The sequence below is a fragment of the Molothrus aeneus genome, unplaced genomic scaffold (assembly GCF_037042795.1).
Source record: "Molothrus aeneus isolate 106 unplaced genomic scaffold, BPBGC_Maene_1.0 scaffold_258, whole genome shotgun sequence".
NCBI classification, from domain to species: domain Eukaryota; kingdom Metazoa; phylum Chordata; class Aves; order Passeriformes; family Icteridae; genus Molothrus; species Molothrus aeneus.
Genome location: NW_027098922.1, coordinates 54,219 through 77,108, shown reverse-complemented (window position 1 = coordinate 77,108; position 22,890 = coordinate 54,219). Strand labels below are relative to the sequence as shown.

The 22,890-nt window shown below is 48.1% G+C and overlaps 1 protein-coding gene across 4 annotated transcripts; it reads right to left on the bottom strand.

The window, feature by feature from the left end:
• Positions 1–2,885: 2,885 nt before the first annotated feature.
• HGH1 (HGH1 homolog) lies at positions 2,886–22,884 on the bottom strand. Of its 4 annotated transcripts, none has more exons than XM_066570183.1 (9): positions 22,370–22,884; positions 20,223–20,320; positions 14,923–15,021; positions 12,492–12,583; positions 9,920–10,042; positions 5,408–5,868; positions 4,632–5,038; positions 4,225–4,557; positions 2,886–4,181 (listed from the first exon to the last, which is right to left on the bottom strand). In XM_066570183.1, exons 1-6 carry the CDS (start codon positions 22,876–22,878, stop codon positions 5,716–5,718), a joined length of 1,074 nt encoding a protein of 357 aa, XP_066426280.1. In that variant the 5' UTR covers positions 22,879–22,884; the 3' UTR covers positions 2,886–4,181; positions 4,225–4,557; positions 4,632–5,038; positions 5,408–5,715. The 4 variants fall into 4 exon arrangements, with proteins under 4 accessions (XP_066426280.1, XP_066426278.1, XP_066426279.1 ...); XM_066570181.1 differs by having other exon boundaries at positions 2,886–4,557; positions 5,408–5,631; positions 5,686–5,868; XM_066570182.1 differs by having other exon boundaries at positions 2,886–4,557; positions 5,408–5,631; positions 5,720–5,868.
• Between the last annotated feature and the right edge of the window lie 6 nt (positions 22,885–22,890).

Here is a 22,890-nt window from a genome sequence, read left to right as displayed (position 1 = left end):
TTTTTCCCTCCGGGGATGGGAAAAGGGAGGGACAGGGAGGTCCCTGGAGGAGGGGGGGAGGTCCCGCCCAGGCCGCGGAGTTTCCCGGGAATTTCCCTCCCTTCATCCTCCTCCCCCTCCTCTTCCTCCTCTGCATCCCAAATATCCCCAAAATTCCCCCAAAATTCCCAAATTTCCCCAAATTCCGCCCCCCTCCCCTGCCCCCCCCCCGCTCTGCGCTCACCGGGACGCGCCCGGCGCCGCTTCCGGGTGCGGAGGCCACGCCCACTCCAGGCCACGCCCACTCCCAGGCACGCCAATGAAGCCGCGAGGCCACGCCCCTGAGATCTGATTGGCTGCGAGCGGAGGGGGCGGGGCCTGTGAGGCCCGCGCTGATGGCGCCCCCTGGCGGGGCGGGAGGGAAACGGCGCCGGTGTCCCCAAATGTCCCCAATGTCCCCAAATTCGGCCCCAGGGTCCCCAAATCTCCCCCGATGTCTCCAAACTCGGCCCCATTGTTCCCAAATGTTCCCAAATGGCCCCAAATTCGGCCCCAGGGTCCCCAAATCTCCCCTGATGTCCCCAAATTCGGCCCCATTGTTCCCAAATGTCCCCAAATTCAGCCCCAGGGTCCCCAAATCTCTCCCGATGTCCCCAAATATTCCCAAATGGCCCCAATGTCCCCAAATTCAGCCCCGGGGGCCCCAATTCCCTTCAGGGTCCCCAAATCTCCCCCGATGTCCCCAAATCCGGCCCCATTGTTCCCAAATCCGGCCCCATTGTCCCCAAATGTCCCCAAATTCAGCCCCTGATGTCCCCAAACCCCCTCAGATGTCCCCAAATTCAGCCCCATTGCCCCCAAGTGTCCCCATTGTCCCCAAATCCCCCATAATGGCCCCAAATGGCCCCAAATGTCGCCAAATTCAGCCCCCATGTCCCCAAATCCCCTGATGTTCCCAAACTTGATTCTGGTGTCCCCAAATCCCCCCCCATGTCCCCAAATTCAGCCCCAGTGTCCCCAAATGTCCCCAAATCCCCCTGATGTCTCCAGATGTTCCCGATGTCCCCAAATCCAGCCCCAGTGTCCCCAAATCCCCTGATGTCCCCAAACTTGATTCTGGTGTCCCCGAATCCCCTCCCATGTCCCCAAATTGAGCCCAATTGTCCCCGAGCATCCCCAGTGTCCCCAAATCCCCTCAGATGTCTCCAAATGCCCCCAAATCCCTTCAGATGTCCCCAAATTTCCCCCAATGTCCCCAAATCCCCTCCGATGTCCCCAAACTCGCTTCTGGTGTCCCCAAATCTCCCCTGACACCTCCAAACTCAGCCCCAGTGTCCCCAAGTGCCCCCAGTGTCCCCAAATCCCCTCCAGTGTCCCCAGATCCCCCCCAAACCCTCCCCAGTGTCCCCAAATCCCCTCCGATGTCCCCAAATCCCCTCCGATGTCCCCAAATGTCCCCACAGCAGCTTTGGGGTCAAATCCTTTTATTGGCTGTAGGGGGAGGGGACAGGCAGGGCCACCATGGGGACCCTTGGGGACACCGGTGGCATTCTCACCCTCACTGACCCTTGGGGACACCCCTGGCATTGTCACTGTCACTGACCATTGGGGACATTGGTGGCATTCTCACCCTCACTGACCCTTGGGGACACCCATGGCATTGTCACCATGGTGACCCTTAGGGGCCATTGGTGGCATTGTCACTGTCACTGACCCTTGGGGACACCGGTGCCATTGTCACCATGGGGACCCTTGGGGACACCCATGGCATTGTCACCGTCACTGACCCTTGGGGGACACCCCTGGCATTGTCACCATGGGGACCCCTGGGGACACCCATGGCATTGTCACCGTCACTGACCCTTAGGGGCCATTGGTGGCATTGTCACCCTCACTGACCCTTGGGGACACCCCTGGCATGGTCACCGTGGGGACCCTTGGGGACACCGGTGGCATTGTCACCAGTGTGGCTCCCTGGTGCCGTCACTGTCACTGTGGTGGCTCCTTGGGGACATTGGTGGCACTGTCACCAGTGCGGCCCTGGGGGACACCTCAGTGCCACCACAGGGGCCCCTTGGGGACATCAGTGGCATTGTCACCACGGTGACCCTTGGGCACACAGTGACACCAACCTGGATCCCTGGGGACATTTTATTGTCACCGTGGTGGCCTTTGAGGACACAGGGCCACCAGCACAGATCCTTGGGGAGACATTTGTCACCACGGTGGCCCTTGGGGACACCACACCCCCATGGTGGCCCTTGGGGACACGTTGTCCTGTGGTGGCCCTTGGGGACAGCTCAGTGTCACCGTGGTCACCCTTGGGGGCACAGTGCCACCATGGCTCCTTGGGGACAGCTCAGTGTCACCGTGGTGGCCTTTGGGGACACAGGGCCACCACAATGGCTCCTTGGGGACATTTCGCTGTCACCTCGATGGCTCCTTGGGGACACCGCACCGTGATGGCCCCCGGGGACACAACTGTCACTGTGGTGGCCCTTGGGGACATTTCGCTGTCACCGTGGTCACCCTTGGGGACACAGGGCCACCAGCACGGATCCTGGGGGACATTTTATTGTCACCACGGTGGCCCTTGGGGACACGCTGTCCTGTGGTGGCCCTTGGGGACAGCTCAGTGTCACCGTGGTGGCCTTTGGGGACACAGGGCCACCACCAAATGGCTCCTTGGGGACATTTCGCTGTCACCTCGATGGCTCTTTGGGGACACCACACCGTGGCGACCCCTGGGGACACGCTGTCCTTGTGGTGGCCCTTGGGGACATTTCAGTGTCACCATGGTGGCCCTTGGGGACACGCTGCCACCAACCTGGATCCTTGGGGACACCTCACTATTGCCACGGTGACCCTTGGGGACACCACGCTGGACACAGGGCCACCAGCACGGATCCTTGGGGACATTTTATTGACACCACGGGGACCCTTGGGGACAGCTCAGTGTCACCGTGGTGGCCCTTGGGGACACAGGGCCACCAGCACGGATCCTTGGGGACATTTCACTGTCACCTCGATGGCTCCTTGGGGACACCACACCGTGGTGACCCCTGGGGACACGTTGGCCTTGCGGTGGCCCTTGGGGACACCTCACTGCCACCATGGTGGCCCTTGGGGACACCTCACTGCCACCGTGGTGACCTTTGGGGACACAGGGCCACCAACACAGATCTTTGGGGACATTTCATTGTCACCATGGGGACCCTTGGGGACACATTGTCCTTGTGGTGGCTCCTTGGGGACAGCTCAGTGTCACCGTGGTGGCCTTTGGGGACACAGGGCCACCACCATGGCTCCTTGGGGACATTTCATTGTCACCTTGATGGCTCTTTGGGGACACCACACCGTGGTGACCCTTGGGGACACAACTGTCACTGTGGTGGCCCTTGGGGACACCTCAGTGCCACCGTGGTCACCCTTGAGGACACAGGGCCACCAAATGGCTCCTTGGGGACATTTTATTGTCACCACGGTGACCCTTGGGGACACCACACCGTGATGGCCCTTGGGGACACATTGTCCTTCTTGGTGGCTCCTTGGGGACAGCTCAGTGTCACCATGGTGGCCCTTGGGGACAGCTCAGTGTCACCGTGGTCACCCTTGGGGACACGCTGCCACCGCCATGGCTCCTTGGGGACATTTCGCTGTCATCTCGGTGGCTCTTCGGGGACACTACAGAGCCATGGTGGCCCTTGGGGACACAACTGTCACTGTGGTGGCCCTTGGGGACACCTCAGTGCCACCGCCGTGGCTCCTTGGGGACATTTTATTGTCACCACGGTGACCCTTGGGGACACCACGGCCGCGTGGTGGCTCCTTGGGGACAGCTCAGTGTCCCTGCAGTCCCTCCTGGGGTCACTCTGGTGTCACCTGGCCGCGTCCCGGTGTCACCTGGTGCCATCCTGGTGTCATTTGGTGCCACTCTGATGTCACCTGGTGCCATCCTGGTGCCACCCAGCCATGTCCCAGTGTCACCTGGTGCCATTCTGGTGTCATTTGGTGCCACTCTGATGTCACCTGGTGCCATCCTGGTGTCACCTGGCCATGTCCCGGTGTCACTCTGGTGTCATTCTGGTGTCACCTGATGCCACTCTGGTGTCACCCGGCCGTGTCCCAGTGTGACCTGGTGTCACTCTGGTGTCACTCTGGTGTCACTCTGGTGTCACTCTGGTGCCCTGTCCCGGTGTCACCTGCTGCCACTCTGGTGCCATCCCAGTGCCATCCTGGTGTCACCTGCTGCCACTCTGGTGTCACCTGGTGCCATCCTGGTGTCACCTGGCCATGTCCCAGTGTCACCCGGCCACACTCTGCTGTCACTTGGTGCCATCCTGGTGTCATCCTGTTATCACCTGGTGCCATGCCCCGTTGTCACCTGATGCCACTCTGGTGCCATTCTGGTGTCACCTGGCTCCATCCTGGTGCCACTCTGGTGTCACCTGGTGTCACTTGGTGCCATTCTGATGCCATGTCCCATTGTCACCTGGTGCCGTGTCCCGTTGTCACCCGGTGCCACTCTGGTGCCACCTGGCGCCATTCTGGTGTCACCTGGCCACATTCTGGTGTCACCTGGTGCCATCCCAGAGCCACTCTGGTGCCACCTGGCGCCATTCTGGTGTCACCTGGCCACATTCTGGTGTCACCTGGTGCCATCCCAGTGTCACTGGTGCCATTCTGGTGTCACCCAGCCACGTCCCGTTGTCACCGGGTGCCATGTCCCGTTGTCACCTGGTGTCACCTGCTGCCGTGTCCCGCTGTCACCTGGCCGTGTCCCATTGTCACCTGGTGCCACTCTGGTGCCATGTCCCAGTGTCACCTGGTGCTGTGTCCCATTGTCACCTGGTGTGTGTCCCATTGTCACCTGGTGTGTGTCCCATTGTCACCTCGTGCCATCCTGTGCCACTCTGGTGCCGTGTCCCTTTGTCACCTGGTGCCACTCTGGTGCCACTCTGGTGCCGTGTCCCGTTGTCACCTGGTGTGTGTCCCATTGTCACCTGGTGCCACTCTGGTGCCACTCTGGTGCCGTGTCCCGTTGTCACCTAGTGCCATCCTGGTGCCACTCTGGTGCCATGTCCCATTGTCACCTGGTGCTGTGTCCCGTTGTCACCTGGTGCCATCCTGGTGTCACCTGGTGCCACTCTGGTGCCATGTCCCGCTGTCACCTGGTGCCACTCTGGTGCCATGTCCCATTGTCACCTGGTGCCGTGTCCCATTGTCACCTGGTGTCACTCTGGTCCCCTGTCCCGCTGTCACCTGGTGCCACTCTGGTGCTGTGTCCCACTGTCACCTGGTGTCACCTGGTGCCACTCTGGTGCCCTGTCCCGCTGTCACCTGGTGTCACCTGGTGTCACTCTGGTGCCGTGTCCCATTGTCACCTGGTGCCAATCTGGTCCCCTGTCCCGTTGTCACCTGGTGTCACCTGGTGCCACTCTAGTGCCGTGTCCCATTGTCACCTGGTGCCAATCTGGTCCCCTGTCCCGTTGTCACCTGGTGTCACCTGGTGCCACTCTAGTGCCGTGTCCCATTGTCACCTGGTGCCAATCTGGTCCCCTGTCCCGTTGTCACCTGGTGTCACCTGGTGTCACTCTGGTGCCCTGTCCCAGTGTCACCTGGTGCCACTCTGGTGCCCTGTCCCGTTGTCACCTGGTGTCACCTGGTGCCACTCTGGTCCCCTGTCCCGTTGTCACCTGGTGTCACCTGGTGCCACTCTGGTGCCCTGTCCCGCTGTCACCTGTCTGTCCCCGTCCCCTCCCGCTCCTTCCTCTCCTCCTCCTCCTCCTCCTCGCTGTCCAGGTGTCTCAGGTGCTGCTCCAGCTCCTCGGGGATCGGCACCTCCAGCAGGTTCTGCAGGCCCGGCCCCGGCTCGTCCCCGATCAGCACCTGGGGACACCAGGAAATGAGAAAATCCCTAAAATAGCCCCAAAAATGGAGAAAATCCACCTAAAATAGCCCCAAAAATGGAGAAAATCCACCTAAAATAGCCCCAAAAATGGAGAAAATGCCCCCAAAATAACCCCAAAAATGGAGAAAATGCCCCCAAAAATGACAAAATCCCCCCAAAATAACCCCAAAAACGGAGAAAATGCCCCCAAAAATGACAAAATCCCCGCAAAATAACCCCAAAAATGGAGAAAATCCCACCCCAAACCCCCAAAATATCCCATCCCAAACCCCAAAACCTCCCAAAATCAAACCCCAAACCCCAAAATCTTTCACCCAAAACCCCAAACCCCCAAACCCCAAAATCTTTAATCTCAAAACCCCGAACCCCCAAAATCTTTCACCCCAAAAAGCCCAAAACCCAAAACCCCAAACCCCCAAACCCAAACAGCCCAAAAACCCCAAACCCCAAACCCCCAAAATCTTTCACCCCAAAACCCAAACTCCAAGACCCCAACCCCCAAACCCCAAAATCTTTCACTCCAAACTCCAAATGCCCCAAATGCCCCAAATGCCCCAAACCCCCAAAACCCCAAAAACCCCAAACCCCATATTCCAAACCTCCATAAAATCCCGCCCAAATCCCTGAAACCCCAAACCCCAAAACCTCAAATCCCCAAACCCCAAAATCTTTCACCCCAACCCCCAAACACCCCAAACCCCAAACACCCCAAACCCCAAAATCTTCCACCCAAAACCCCAAACCCCCAAAACTCCCCAAAATCCAACACCCCAAACCCCAAATCCCAAATGCCCCAAACCCCCAATCCCCAATCCCCAAAATCTTTCACCCCAAAACCCCAAACCCCAAAAACCCAAACCCCAAATCCCCAAACCACCAAACCCCAAAATCTTTCACCCCAACCCTCACCCGCAAATCCCCAAACCCCAAAATCTTTCACCCAAAACCCCAAAACCCGCAAAATCCAAAATCCAAATCCCCAAACCCCCAAATCTTTCACCCCAATCCCCAAACCCCAAATCCCCAAACCCAAACCACAAACCCCAAAATCTTTCACCCCAAAAACCCAAAACCCAAACCCCAAACCCCAAATCCCCAAACCCAAACCCCAAACCCCAAAATCTTTCACCCCAAAACCCCAAACCCCAAACCCCAATTCCCAAACCCCAAATGCCCCAAACCCCAAAATCTTTCACCCCAAACCCCCAAATCATTTACCCCAAACACCCCAGACCCCAAACCCCCAAACCCCTAAACCCCAAAAACCCCAAACCCCCAAACACCCCAAATCCCCAAACACCAAAATCTTTCACCCCAAACCCAAACCCCAAAACCCCAAACACCAAAATCTTTCACCCCAAACCCAAACCCCCAACCCCCAATTCCCAAACCCCAAATGCCCCAAACCCCAAAATCTTTCACCCCAAACCCCCAACCCCCAATTCCCAAACCCCAAAACGCAAACCCCAAAATCATTCACCCCAAACCCCAAAATCATTCACCCCAAAACTCCAAACCCCAAACCCCAAAAACCCCAAACCCCCAAACCCCAAAACCCCAAACCCCAAAATCTTTCACCCAAACCCCCAAACACCCCAAACCCCAATCCTTCAACCCCCAAAACCCCAAACCCCCAACACCCAAAATCTTCCACCCCAAAACCCCAAACCCCAAACCCCAAACCCCAAAACCCCAAAACCCCAAACCCCAAAATCTTTAACCTCAAAATCCAAAACCCCAAACCCCCAAGACCCAAAACCCCAAAATCTTCCACCCCAAGACCCCAAACCCCAAACCCCCCAAACCCCAAAACCCCAAACTCCCAAATTCCCAAACCCCAAACACCCCAAACACCCCAAACACCCCAAACACCCCAAACCCAAACACCCCAAACCCTAACCCTAACCCTAACCCAAACCCCAAACCCCAAACCCCCAAAATCCCAAACCCCAAACCCCCCAAACCCCAAACCCCCAAAATCCCAAACCCCAAACCCCCCAAACCCCAAACCCCAAAAACCCAAACCCCAAACCCCCCAAACCCCAAACCCCAAACCCCAAACCCCAAACCCCAAACCCCCAAACCCCAAATGCCCCAAACCCCAAACCCCAACGGCAGAAACCCCAAACCCCAAAAACCCAAACCCAAACCCCAAACCCCAAACACCCCAAAATCTTTCACCCAAAACCCCAAACCCCCAAACCCCAAATGCCCCAAACCCCAAACCCGAAATGCCCCAAACCCCAAATGCCCTAAACCCCCAAACCCCCAAACCTCCAAACCCCAAACCCCAAACCCAAACGCCCCAAACCCCAAACCCCCCAAACCCCCAAACCCCAAAACCCCAAACCCCCCAAAATCTTTCACCCCAAACCCCCAAACCCCAAACACCCAAACCCCAAACACCCCAACACCCAAAATCTTCCACCCCAAAACCCCAAACCCCAAACCCCAAACCCCAAACCCCAAACCCCAAAACTCCAAACCCCAAACCCCAAACACCCCAAACACCAAACCCCAAACACCCCAAACCCCAAACACCCCAAACCCCAACCCCCAAACCCCCAAACCCCAAACCCCCAAACCCCAAACCCCAAATGCCCCAAACCCCCAAACCCAGTCCTTCAACCCCCAAAACCCCAAACCCCCAACCCCCAAAATCTTTCACCCCAAAACTCCAAACCCCAAACCCCACACGCCCCAAACCCAAACCCCAAACACCAAACCCCAAACCCCAAACACCCCAAACCCCAAACACCAAACCCCAAACCCCCCAAAATCTTTCACCCCAAACCCCCACACCCCAAACACCCCAAAACCCCAAACCCCAAAATCTTCCACCCCAAGACCCCAAACCCCAAACCCGAAGAACCCCAAACCCCAACCCCCAATTCCCAAACCCCAAAACCCCAAACCCCAAAATCTTTCACCGAAACCCCCAAACACCCCAAACCCCAAACCCCAAACCCCAAACCCCAAACCCCCCAATTCCCAAACCCCAAACCCCAAACACCCCAAACCCCAAACCCCAAACCCCAAACCTCCAAACCCCAAACCCCAAACCCCAAACACCCCAAACCCCAAAATCCCAAACCCCAAACCCCCAAACCCCAAACACCCCAAACCCCAAACACCCCAAATCCCAAACCCCAAACACCCCAAACCCCAAAATCCCAAACCCCAAACCCCAAAACCCAAACCCCAAAACCCAATCCTTCAACCCCCAAAACCCCAAACCCCAACACCCAAAATCTTCCACCCCAAAACCCCAAACCCCAAAACCCCAAACCCCAAACCCCAAACCCCAAAACCCCAAACCCCAAACCCCAAAACCCAATCCTTCAACCCCCAAAACCCCAAACCCCAAACCCCAAACCCCAAAACCCCAAACCCCAAAATCTTTAACCTCAAAACCCCAAACCCCAAACGCCAAACCCCAAAAACCCCAAAAACCCCAAAATCCCAAACCCCAAACACCCCAATCCCCAATTCTCAAACCCCAAACCCCAACCCCCAAAATCTTTCACCCCATCCCCAAATCCCAAACCCCAAAATCTTTCACCCAAACCCCAAACCCCAAACCCCAAACCCCCCAAACCCCAAACCCCAAAACCCCAAACCCCAAAACTCCAAACCCCAAACACCCCAAACCCCAAACCCCAAAAACCCAAACCCGAAAAACCCCAAACCCCAACCCCCAATTCCCAAACCCCAAAACCCCAAACCCCAAAATCTTTCACCCCAAACCCCAAACCCCAAACCCCAAAACCCAAACCCCAAAACCCAATCCTTCAACCCCCAAAACCCCAAACCCCAACACCCAAAATCTTCCACCCCAAAACCCCAAACCCCAAACCCCAAAACCCCAAACACCCCAAACCCCAAACCCCAAAATCTTTCACCCAAACCCCAAACCCCAAACCCCAAATCCCAAACCCCCCAAACCCCAAACCCCAAACACCCCAAACCCCAAACCCCAAACCCCAAACCCCAAACCCCCCAAAGGCCCCAAAGGCCCCTTGGCCGCACCTGGATGAGTTTGCCGCAGGCGCGCAGCACCCGCGGGTTCCTCTCGCGCCCGTGCAGCTCCCGCAGCACCAGGTAGGACCCGCAGGCCCTGAGCCGGAGCCGCCCGGCCGCCGTGGCCGCCAGCTGCCCACGGGGACACAAAATGGGGGGAATTTCAAAATCCCTTCAAAGAACCCCAAAATTCCTCAGGAACCCCAAAAATTCCTCAAAGAAACCCCAAAATTCCTCATGGAACTCCCAAAAATTCCTCAAAGAACCCCAACAATTCCTCAAGGAAACCCCAAAATTCCTCCATGAATTCCAAAATTCCTCCAAGAAACCCCAAAAACTCCTCAAGGAACCCCCAGAATTTTCAAGGAAACCCCAAAATTCCTCAAGGAACCCTAAAAATCCTCAAGGAACCCCCCAAATTCCTCAAAGAAACCTCAAAATTCCTGAAGGAACCCCAAAAAATCCTCAAGGAACCCCAAAAAAACTCCTCAAGGAACCTTTAAAATTCCTCCAAGAATTTCAAAGACTCTTCATGGAACCCCCAAAAATTCCTCAAGGAACCCCCAAAATTCCTCAAAGAAACCCCAAAATTCCTCAAGGAATACCAAAATTCCTCAAGGAACTCCCAAAAACCTTCATGGAACCCCGGAAATTTTCAAGGAACCCCCAAAATTCCTCAAGGAACCCCAAAATTCCTCAATGAAACCAAAAAGTCCTCAAGGAACACCAAAATTCCTCAAGGAACTCCCCAAAACTCCTCAAGGAACTCCCCAAAACCTTCATGAGACCCCCAAAATTCCTCCATGAATTCCAAAATTCCTCCAAGAAACCCCAAAAACTCCTCAAGGAACCCCCAGAATTTTCAAGGAAACCCCAAAATTACTCAAGGAACCCCAAAAATTCCTCAAAAAACCCCAAAATTCCTCAAGGAACCCAAAAAAAACTCCTCAAGGAACCTTTAAAATTCCTCCAAGAATTTCAAAGATTCTTCATGGAACCCCCAAAAATTCCTCAAGGAACCCCAAAATTCCTCAAAGAAACCCCAAAATTCCTCAAAGAAGCATCAAAATTCCTCAAAGAAGCATCAAAATTCCTCAAGGAACCCCAAAAATTCCTCAGAGAAACCCAAAAGTCCTCAAGGAACACCAAAATTCCTCAAGGAACCCCCAAATTAAGCAAGGAACCCCAAAATTACTCAAAGAAATCCCAAAATTCCTCAAGGAACCCCCAAAATTCCTCATGGAACTCCCAAAAACCTTCATGGAACCCCCAAAATTTTCAAGGAACCCCAAAATTCCTCAAGGAACCCCAAAATCTGAGCAAGGAACCCCAAAATTCCTCAAGGAACTCCCCAAAACCTTCATGAGACCCCCAAAATTCCTCCATGAATTCCAAAATTCCTCCAAGAAACCCCAAAAACTCCTCAAGGAACTCCAAAAATCCTCAAGGAACCCCAAAAAATTCCTCAAAAAACCCCAAAATTCCTCAAGGAACCCAAAAAACTCCTCAAGGAACCTTTAAAATTCCTCCAAGAATTTCAAAATTCCTCAAGGAACCCCCAAAAATTCCTCAAAGAAACCCCAAAATTCCTCAAAAAAAACCCAAAAATTCCTCAAGGAACCCCAAAATTACTCAGGAACCCCAAAAATCCTCAGGGAACCCTTAAAATTCCTCCAAGAATTCCTCAAGGAACCCCCAAAATTTCTCATGGAAACCCCAAAATTCCTCAAAGAAACCCCAAAATTCCTCCAAGAACCCCCAAAAAATTCTCATAGAACCTTTAAAATTCCTCCAAGAATTTCAAAGATTCCTCATGGAACTCCCAAAATTCCTGCAAGGAACCCCAAAAATTCCTCAAGGAACCCCCAAAATTCCTCATGGAACCCTTAAAATTTCTCAAAGAATTTGAAAGATTCTTCATGGAACCCCCAAAATTCCTCAAAAAACCCCAAAATTCCTCATAGAACACCAAAATTCCTCAGGGAACCCCCCCAAAAATTCCTCAGGGAACCCCCCAAAAATTCCTCAAAAAACCCCAAAATTCCTCATGGAACGCGCAAAGAATCCTCATGGAACCTTTGAAACGGCTCCAAGAATTTCAAAGGTTCCTCAAGGAACCCCCAAAATTCATCAAAAAATCCCCAAAAATTCCTCAAGGAACCCCTAAAAATTCCTCATGGAACCCCAAAATTCCTCAGGGAACCTTTGAAATTCCTCCAAGAATTCCTCAAGGAACCCCCAAAATTTCTCATGGAAACCCCAAAATTCCTCAAAAACACCCGAAATTCCTCATAGAACCCCAAAATTCCTCAGGGGAACCCCCCAAAATTCCTCAAGGAACCCCAAAATTCCTCACGGAACCTTTGAAATTCCTCCAAGAATTCCTCAAGGAAACCCCAAAATTCCTCAAGGAACCCTCAAAAATTCCTCAAGGAACCCCAAAAATTGCTCAAAGAAACCCCAAAATTCCTCATAGAAACCTCAAAATTCCTCAAAAAAACCCCAGAATTCCTCATAGAACCCCCAAAATTTCCTCGGGAACCCCCAAATTCCTCAGGGAACCCCAAATTCGGTCCCTCACCAGCAGCAGCGTTTCCAGGAGCATTTTGCGGATCTCGGGCTCCTCCTCCCTCTGGTGCTCGGGAGGGAGGAACTGCAGATCCACGGGCAGCTCTGGGGGAATAAATAAAATATAAAATTAAATATATAATCAAATATAAAATGAAATATAAAATCAAATATAAAATTAAATATAAAATGAAATATAAAATAAAATAAAATAAAATAAAATGTAATAAAATATAAAATTAAATTTGGTGCTCGGGAGGGAGGAACTGCAGATCCACGGGCAGCTCTGGGGGAATAAATAAAATATAAAATTAAATATATAATCAAATATAAAATCAAATATAAAATAAAATAAAATATAATAAAATATAAAATCAAATCTGGTGCTCGGGAGGGAGGAACTGCAGATCCACGGGCAGCTCTGGGGGAATAAATAAAATATAAAATTAAATATATAATCAAATATAAAATAAAATAAAATAAAATAAAATATAAAATAAAATAAAATAAAAAATAAAATAAAATAAAATAAAAAATAAAATCAAATCTGGTGCTCGGGAGGGAGGAACTGCAGATCCACGGGCAGCTCTGGGGGAATAAATAAAATATAAAATTAAATATAAAATGAAATATAAAATAAAATAAAATAAAATAAAATAAAATAAAATGTAATAAAATATAAAATTAAATTTGGTGCTTGGGAGGGAGGAACTGCAGATCCACGGGCAGCTCTGGGGGGAAATAAAATATAAAATCAAATATAAAATGAAATATAAAATAAAATAAAATAAAATAAAATAAAATAAAATAAAATAAAATATAAAATCAAATCTGGTGCTCGGGAGGGAGGAACTGCAGATCCACGGGCAGCTCTGGGGGAATAAATAAAATATAAAATTAAATATATAATCAAATATAAAATCAAATATAAAATAAAATAAAATATAATAAAATATAAAATCAAATCTGGTGCTCGGGAGGGAGGAACTGCAGATAAAATCAAATATAAAATGAAATATAAAATCAAATATAAAATGAAATATAAAATCAAATATAAAATAAAATAAAATAAAATAAAATAAAATATAAAATCAAATCTGGTGCTCGGGAGGGAGGAACTGCAGATCCACGGGCAGCTCTGGGGGGGGAAAAATAAAATAAAATAAAATAAAATAAAATAAAATAAAATAAAATAGAAAATAAAATAAATTAAATTTAAAAATAAAATAAAATCAAAATAATAAAAGAATAATAAAACAATTATGTAAAAATAAAATAGAATAAAATAGAATAAAATAAAATAAAAAATAAAATATAAAAAAATAAAATAAAACCAACATAATAAAAAAATAATAAAATAATTAAGTAAAAATAAAATAGAATAAAATAAAATAAAATAAATAAAGTATAAAAAATAAAATAAATTATAGAATAAAGTAAACTACAATAAAATAAAATAGAAAATAAAATAAAATAGAAAATAAAATATATTAAAAAAAAATAAAAATAAAATAAAATGAAATAAAATAAAATATAAAATAAAATAAAACAAAATATGAAATAAAATATAAATAAAATAAAAAATAAAATACAATAAAATCAAATAGAAAATAAAGTATAAAATAAAATAAAATATAAATAAAATATAAAATAGAAAAATAAAATACAATGAAAAATAAAATAAAACATAAAATAAAATACAATAAAATATAAAATAAAATAAAATACAGTAAAAAATAAAATAAAATACAAGATAAAATTAAATTAAAATAAAATAAAATAATTTGGGAGATGATAAAAAAATTTTAAAAATCCGAATAAAATTTCAAAAAAAATTCTGAAATAATTCCCAAAAGATTCCCAAAATTTCCCCCAAAAATTCAGAAAAAAATACCAAGAAATTCCCCCAAAAATTCCCCCAAAAATAAAAGAAAAAATTTTAAAAAAATCCCCCAAAATCCCAAAAAATACCCACAAATTCCGCAAAAATTCCCAAAAATCCCCAAAAAATCGCCCCCAAAAATCCCCAAAAAACACCCACAAATTCTGCAAGAATTCCCAAAAAAATCCCCCCAAAAAATCCAAAAAAATCCCCAAAAATTCCCCAAAAAATCCCAAAAAATTCCCAAAAATTCCCCCCAAAAATCCCCCAAAAATCCAAAAAAAATCCAAAAAAATCCCCAAAAAATCTTAAAAAATTCCCTAAAATTTTCTCAAAATTTCCCAAAAAAAAATCCCCAAAAATTCCCAAGAAATCCCCCAAAAATCCCACAAAATACCCCAAAAATACCCCCAAAAATCACAAAAAATCCCCGCAAAATCCCAACAATTTTCGAAAAAAATCTTTAAAAATTCCCATTAAATGCCCAAAACAATTCCAAAAAAATTCCCAAAAAATTCCCCAAAAATTCCCAAAAAATTCCCGATTCCCCAGTGTCCCTCACGCTCCATCTCGTGCTCGGGCAGCTCCTCGTTCCCGGCCAGGGGCAGCAGCAGCATCGGGAGCGCGTCCAGCTCGGGGCTCAGCAGCCGCTCGTGGTTTTCTGCCAGGCCCAGGGGATTTGGGAACCTCAGCACAAAATTCCAGCAGAAATTCCCAGTCCCGTTCCTAATCCCATTCCTAATCCCGTTCCTAATCCCAATCCTAATCCCATTTCCATTCCCATCCCAATCCTGTTCCAATTCCAACCCCATCCCAATCCCAATCCCATTCCCACTCCCCATTCCTAATCCCAATCCCGTTCCCAATCCCATTCCTAATCCCAATCCTGTTTCCATTCCTAATCCCAACTGGAATCCAAATCCCAATCCCGATCCCAATCCTGTTCCCAATCCCCATTCCTAATCCCAATCCCATTCCCATTCCTAATCTCAGTCCCATCCCATACCCATTCCCATTCCTAATCCAAATCCCATCCCAATCCCATTCCCATTCCCAACCCCATCCCAATCCCAATTTTATTTCCATCCCAATCCCATATCCTGATCCCATCCCAATCCCATTCCCATCCCAATCTTGATCCCAATCCCAATCCCATTCCCATCCCATTCTTGATCCCAATCCCATATCCTGATCCCAATCCCATCCCCAATCCCAATCCTAATGCTGATCCAAATGCCATTCTCAATCAATTCCCCAATCCCATTCCCATCACAATCTTATTCCCATCCCAATCCCAATCCCATCCCCATCCCAATCCCATATCCTGATCCCATCCCCATGCCAACCCCAATCCCATTCCCATCCCATTCTTGATCCCAATCCCATATCCTTATCCCAATCCCATTCCCATCCCAATCCCATATCCTGATCCCATTCCCATCCCAACCTTATTCCCATCCCCACCCCATCCCCAATCCCATTTCAATCCCAATCCCATTCCAATCCCATTCTTGATCCCATTCCCATTCTTGATCCCATTCCAATCCCATTCCCAATCCCAATCTTATTCCCATCCCCAATCCCATATCCTGATCCCATCCCCATCCTATTCCCATTCCCAACCCCATCCGAATCCCAATATCCTGATCCCATTCCTAATCCCTAATCCCAATCCCATTCCCCATCCCAATCCCATTCCCATCCCAATCCCATATCCTGATCCCATTCCCATGCCAACCCCCATCCCATTCTTGATCCCAATCCCATATCCTGATCCCAATCCCATTCCCATCCCAATCCCATATATCCTGATCCCATTCCCATCCCAATCTTATTCCCATCCCCATCCCAACCCCAATCCCATTCCCAACCAGTGAATTTTCCCAAAAATCCCAATTTGAGCCCATTCCCTCTTCCCCATCTCTTTATCCCACAGAGCAGATCCCAAACTCCCCCTGGATCCCCTCAATCCCAGTTTTGTCCAGCGCATTCCCATTCCCAATCCCAATCCCATTCCCATTCCCAATCCCAATCCCATTCCCATTCCCAATCCCAATCCCAATCCCAATCCCAATCCCATTCCCAATCCCAATCCCATTCCCATTCCCAATCCCATTCCCATTCCCAATCCCAATCCCAATCCCAATCCCATTCCCAATCCCATTCCCATTCCCATTCCCAATCCCATTCCCATTCCCAATCCCAATCCCATTCCCATTCCCAATCCCAATCCCATTCCCATTCCCAATCCCATTCCCATTCCCAATCCCAATCCCATTCCCAATCCCAATCCCGTTCCTGTTCCCATCCCTGGACCCACCAACCAAACTCTCCCCCTCTCCCCTTCCCTGATCCCGCTGTTCCTGATCCCATCCCCATGCCAACCCCAATCCCATTCCTAACCCATTATTGATCCCAATCCCATATCCTGATCCCATTCCCATTCCCATCCCAACCCCATATCCTGATCCCATTCCCATCCCAATCCCATATCCTGATACCGTGCTGGAAGCAGCAGTTCCTCAGGGCTCCATTCCCATACCCCACATATCCCATAAATCCCATACATCCCATATATCCCATTTATCCCATACATCTCATATATCCCCTATATCCCATATCCCAGTCCCCTTTATCCCATCAGTCCCAAATTCCCAGGTTTTCCCCAGCTGGAAGCAGCAGTTCCACAGCGCTGCATTCCCATATCCCATACATCCCATTTATCCCATATATCCATTTTATCCCATAAATCCCATGTATCCCATTGATCCCGTAAATCCATCGATCCCATCGATCCCATTGATCCCATATATCCCACATATCCCATACATCCCATCGATCCCATACATCCCATATATCCCACACATCCCATATATCCCATATCCCACATATCCCATACACCCTATACATCCCACATATCCCATAAATTCCACATATCCCATATATCCCATACATCCCATCGATCCCATTTATGCCATACATCCCATATATCCCACATATCCCATATAACCCATATATCCCATTGATCCCACATATCCCACATATCCCACTGATCCCACATATCCCACTGATCCCATAAGTCCCAGATATCCCATACATCCCATAAATCCCACATATCCCACATAAACCATATATCCCATAAATTCCACATATCCCACACATCCCATTGATCCCATTTATCCCACATATCCCATACATCCCCTAAATCCCATATATCCCCTTTATCCCATAAATCCCACATCTCCCATTTATCCCATATATTCCATATATCCCTTACATCCCATTTATCCCATTTATCCCATATATCCCCTATATCCCATAAATCCCCTAAATCCCCTAAATCCCAAATTCCCAATGTTTTCCCGTGCTGGAAGCAGCAGTTCCACAGCGCTCCATTCCCATACATCCCATACATCCCATACATCCCCTATATCCCATACATCCCCTATATCCCATACATCCCATACATCCCCTATATCCCATTTATCCCATATATCCCATTTATCCTATACATCCCATATATCACATTTATCCCATATATCCCATTTATCCTATACATCCCATATATCACATTTATCCCATATATCCCATTTATCCTATACATCCCATATATCCTATTTATCCCATATATCCCATTTATCCCCTAAATCCCAAATTCCCAATTTTTTCCCGTGCTGGAAGCAGCAATTCCTCAGCGCTCCATTCCCATATCCCATACATCCCATTTATCCCATACATCCCATATATCCCACATACCCCATATCCCACATATCCATATAAACCATATATCCCATATCCCCCATATCCCATATACCCCCTATATCCCATATATCCCATATACCCCCTATATCCCATATATCCCATATACCCCCTATATCCCATATATCCCATGTATCCCATACATCCCATATATCCCATAAATCCCACATATCGCACATATTCTACACATCCCATTGATCCCATACATCCCATAAATCCCACATATCCCACATATTCTACACATCCCATTGATCCCATACATCCCATGAATCCCACATATCCCAAATTCCCGATTTTTTCCCCGTGCTGGAAGCAGCAGTTCCACAGCGCTCCATTCCCATATCCCATACATCCCATATCCCACATATCCCATATATCCCATCAATCCCATTTATCCCATTGATCCCATACATCCCAAATTCCCATCTATCCCAAAATTCCCAAGTTTTCCCATGCTGGAAGCAGCAGTTTCACAGTGCTCCATTCCCATATCCCATACATTCCATATATCCCCCATATCCCACACATCCCCTATATCCCATTTATCCCATAAATCCCATATATCCCATCCATCCCCTAAATCCCCTAAATCCCTAAATCCCCTATTCCCGGGTTTTACCGTGCTGGAAGCAGCAATTCCTCAGCGCTCCATTCCCATATCCCATATATCCCATATATCCCATATATCCCATTTATCCCCTATATCCCATTGATCCCATTGATCCCATAAATCCCATATATCCCATAAATCCCCTAAATCCCTAAATCCCCTAAATCCCCTAAATCCCCTAAATCCCTAAATCCCCTATTCCCGGGTTTTACCGTGCTGGAAGCAGCAGTTCCTGAGCGCTGCAGTCCCATATCCCAAATATCCCATTTATCCCATTTATCCCATTTATTCCCTATATCCCATTTATCCCATAAATCCCATACATCCCCTAAATCCCTAAATCCCCTATTCCTGGGTTTTACTGTGCTGGAAGCAGCAATTCCTGAGCGCTGCATTCCCATATCCCATATATCCCATTTATCCCACATATCCCATTTATCCCATAAATCCCATAAATCCCATAAATCCCATTTATCCCCTAAATCCCCTATTCCCGGGTTTTACCGTGCTGGAAGCAGCAATTCCTGAGCGCTGCATTCCCATATCCCACATATCCCATATATCCCATTTATCCCCTATATCCCATTTATCCCATAAATCCCATAAATCCTATTTATCCCCTAAATCCCTAAATCCCCTATTCCCGGGTTTTACCGTGCTGGAAGCAGCAATTCCTCAGCGCTGCATTCCCATATCCCATATATCCCATTTATCCCCTATATCCCATTTATCCCATAAATCCCATTTATCCCATAAATCCCATATATCCCCTAAATCCCTAAATCCCTAAATCCCCTATTCCCGGGTTTTACCGTGCTGGAAGCAGCAGTTCCTGAGCGCTGCATTCCCATATCCCATATATCCCATATATCCCATATATCCCATATATCCCATATATCCCATTTATCCCATAAATCCCATAAATCCCATAAATCCCCTAAATCCCCTAAATCCCCTATTCCCGGGTTTTACCATGCTGGAAGCAGCAATTCCTCAGCGCTGCATTCCCATATCCCACACATCCCCTATATCCCATTTATCCCCTATATCCCATACATCCAATTTATCCCATACATCCCATTTATCCCCTATATCCCATTTATCCCATAAATCCCATTTATCCCCTAAATCCCCTAAATCCCTAAATCCCCTATTCCCGGGTTTTACCGTGCTGGAAGCAGCAATTCCTCAGTGCTCCATTCACATATCCCATACATCCCATACACCCCATATCCCACACATCCCCTATATCCCATTTATCCCATAAATCCCATACATCCCCTAAATCCCCTATTCCCGGCTTTTACCATGCTGGAAGCAGCAATTCCTGAGCGCTGCATTCCCATATCCCATATATCCCATTTATCCCCTATATCCCATTTATCCCATTTATCCCCTATATCCCATTTATCCCATAAATCCCCTAAATCCCATTTATCCCCTAAATCCCCTAAATCCCCCAAATCCCTAAATCCCCTATTCCCGGGTTTTACCGTGCTGGAAGCAGCAGTTCCTGAGCGCCCCCACAATTCCCCTCCTCAGCTCCACGTCCGGGCAGCGCAGCAGGGCCAGGAGCCGCCTCAGAACCCGCCTGGAAAACCCCAAAATGACAAAAAAAACCACCCCAAAATGACAATTCCGGCCTTGGTTCTCGGAAATAAAAATAATTCCCAACAAATAAAGTAAAATTAAATAAATAAAATTTTTAAAAATGGCAAAAATGATCACAAAAATCACAAAATTCACCCAAAAAATCACCCAAAAAATGACAAAAAACCGGCCCAAAATCACAATTGCAGCCTTGGTTCTCGGAAATAAAAATAATTCCCAACAAATAAAGTAAAATTAAATAAATAAAATTTTAGAAAATGGCAAAAATTATCACAAAAATCACAAAATTCACCCAAAAAAATCACAAAAAAAATCACAAAAAAATCACAAAAAACCACCCCAAAATGACGATTCCAGCCTTGGTTCTCAGAAAAAAAAATGATTCCCAACAAATAAAATAAAATAAAATAAAATAAATAAAATCAAAAAAAGTCACAAAAATTACCACAGAAATCACAAAATTCACTCAAAAATCACCCAAAAAAATCACAAAAAAACCAGCCCAAATTCACAATTCCAGCCTTGGTTCTCAGAAATAAAAATAATTCACAACAAATAAAGTAAAATTAAATAAACAAAATCAAAAAAATTCCCATTTTCGATTCCCCCTCCCCCCTCAGGCTCCAGCAGCGCCCCGGGCTCTGCCAGGGGTCGAAATTTAAAATAAAAATAAAAATAAAAATAAAAAATAAAAATTCCCATTTTTGATCCCCTCTCACCCCTCAGGCTGCAGCAGGGCCCGAGCTCCGCCGGGGACCGAAATTTAAAATATAAAATAAAAATAAAAATAAAAATAAAAATTCCCATTTTTGATTCCCCCTCACCCCTCAGGCTCCAGCAGCGCCGCGAGATCCGCCAGGGGCCGAAATTTAAAATAGAAATAAAAATAAAAAATAAAAATTCCCATTTTTGATTCCCCCCTCACCCCTCAGGCTCCAGCAGCGCCCCGAGATCCGCCAGGGGCCGAAATTTAAAATAAAAATAAAAATAAAAAATAAAAATTCCCATTTTTGATCCCCCCTCACCCCTCAGGCTCCAGCAGGGCCCTGAACTCCACCGGGGGCCGAAAATAAAAATAAAAATAAAAATAAAAATAAAAATAAAAATAAAAATAAAAATAAAAATAAAAATAAAAATAGAATTAAAATAAAAATTCCCATTTTTGATTCCCCCTCACTCTTCAGGCTCCAGCAGCGCCCCGAGCTCCGCCGGGGGCCGAAATTTAAAATAAAAATAAAATAAAAATAAAAATTCCCATTTTTGATCCCCCCTCAGGCTCCAGCAGCACCCCGAGATCCGCCAGGGACCGAAATTTAAAATAAAAATAAAAATAAAAAATAAAAATTCCCATTTTTGATTCTCCCCTCACCCCTCAGGCTCCAGCAGGGCCCGAACACTAACGGGGGCCAAAATTTAAAATAAAAATAAAAATTAAAATAAAACAAAATTCCCATTTTTGATCCCCTCTCACCCCTCGGGCTCCAGCAGGGCCCCGAGCTCCGCCGGGGACCGAAATTTAAAATAACAATAAAATAAGAATTCCCATTTTTGATCCCCCCTCACCCCTCAGGCTCCAGCAGCGCCCCGAGCTCCGCTGGGGGCCGAAATTTAAAATAAAAATAAAAATAAAAAATCAAAATTCCCATTTTTGATCCCCCCTCACCCCTCGGGCTCCAGCACTGCCCGGCGGCCCTCGGGAGCCGAAATTTAAAATAAAAATTCACATTTTTGATTCCCTCTCACCCTGAGGGCTCCAGCAGCGCCCGGCGGCCCTCGGGGGCCTGGCTGAGGTTGCAGAGCAGCTGAAATTTAAAATTAAAAATTTTAAAAAATAAAAAGTTCCTATTTTTTATCCCCCCTCACCCTGAGGGCTCCAGTAGCACCCGGCAGCCCTAGGGGGCCTGGCTGAGGTTGCAGAGCAGCTGAAATTTAAAATAAAATAAAATAAAATAAAATAAAATAAAATAAAATAAAATAAAATAAAATAAAGTAAAATAAAATAAATTTCCCATTTCTTATTCCAGCTCACCCTGAGGGCTCCAGCAGCACCTGGCGGCCCTCGGGGGCCTGGCTGAGGTTGCAGAGCAGCGCCCCGAGCTCCCCCGGCGGCCGCTCCGCGCTCAGCGCCCGCAGCAGCAGCGCCTCCGCTCCGGGGCCCAGCGCCCGCAGCACCCGCGGCGCCGCCGCCGCGTCCCGGCTCAGGTTTGCCATCACCCCGCAGGCCGCTCCGGAGCTGGGGAGAAGCGGGAGAAGAGAAGGGACAGCGGCGAGAAGCGGCTCCAGCGCGGCGGGCTCGGAGGATGCGTTCACCAGCGCGGCCAAGGCGGGCCGCGCTCCACGCGAGGCCGAGGCTGCCATGGCGGACAAGGCCGATAAGGCCGCGGGGTGTTCAGCGAGGAGCGCCCGGCCTGAGTCGCTGCCCGACAGGGCCAGGGCGGCCTCGGCTGCTTCGAGAGCGGCGGGGGAGGACGGCAAGAGCAGCGCCGTGAGCTCCGACAGAGCCACGGACGCTGAAGGCTCGCTGATGGGCGCCGCCATGGCAGCCTTAGT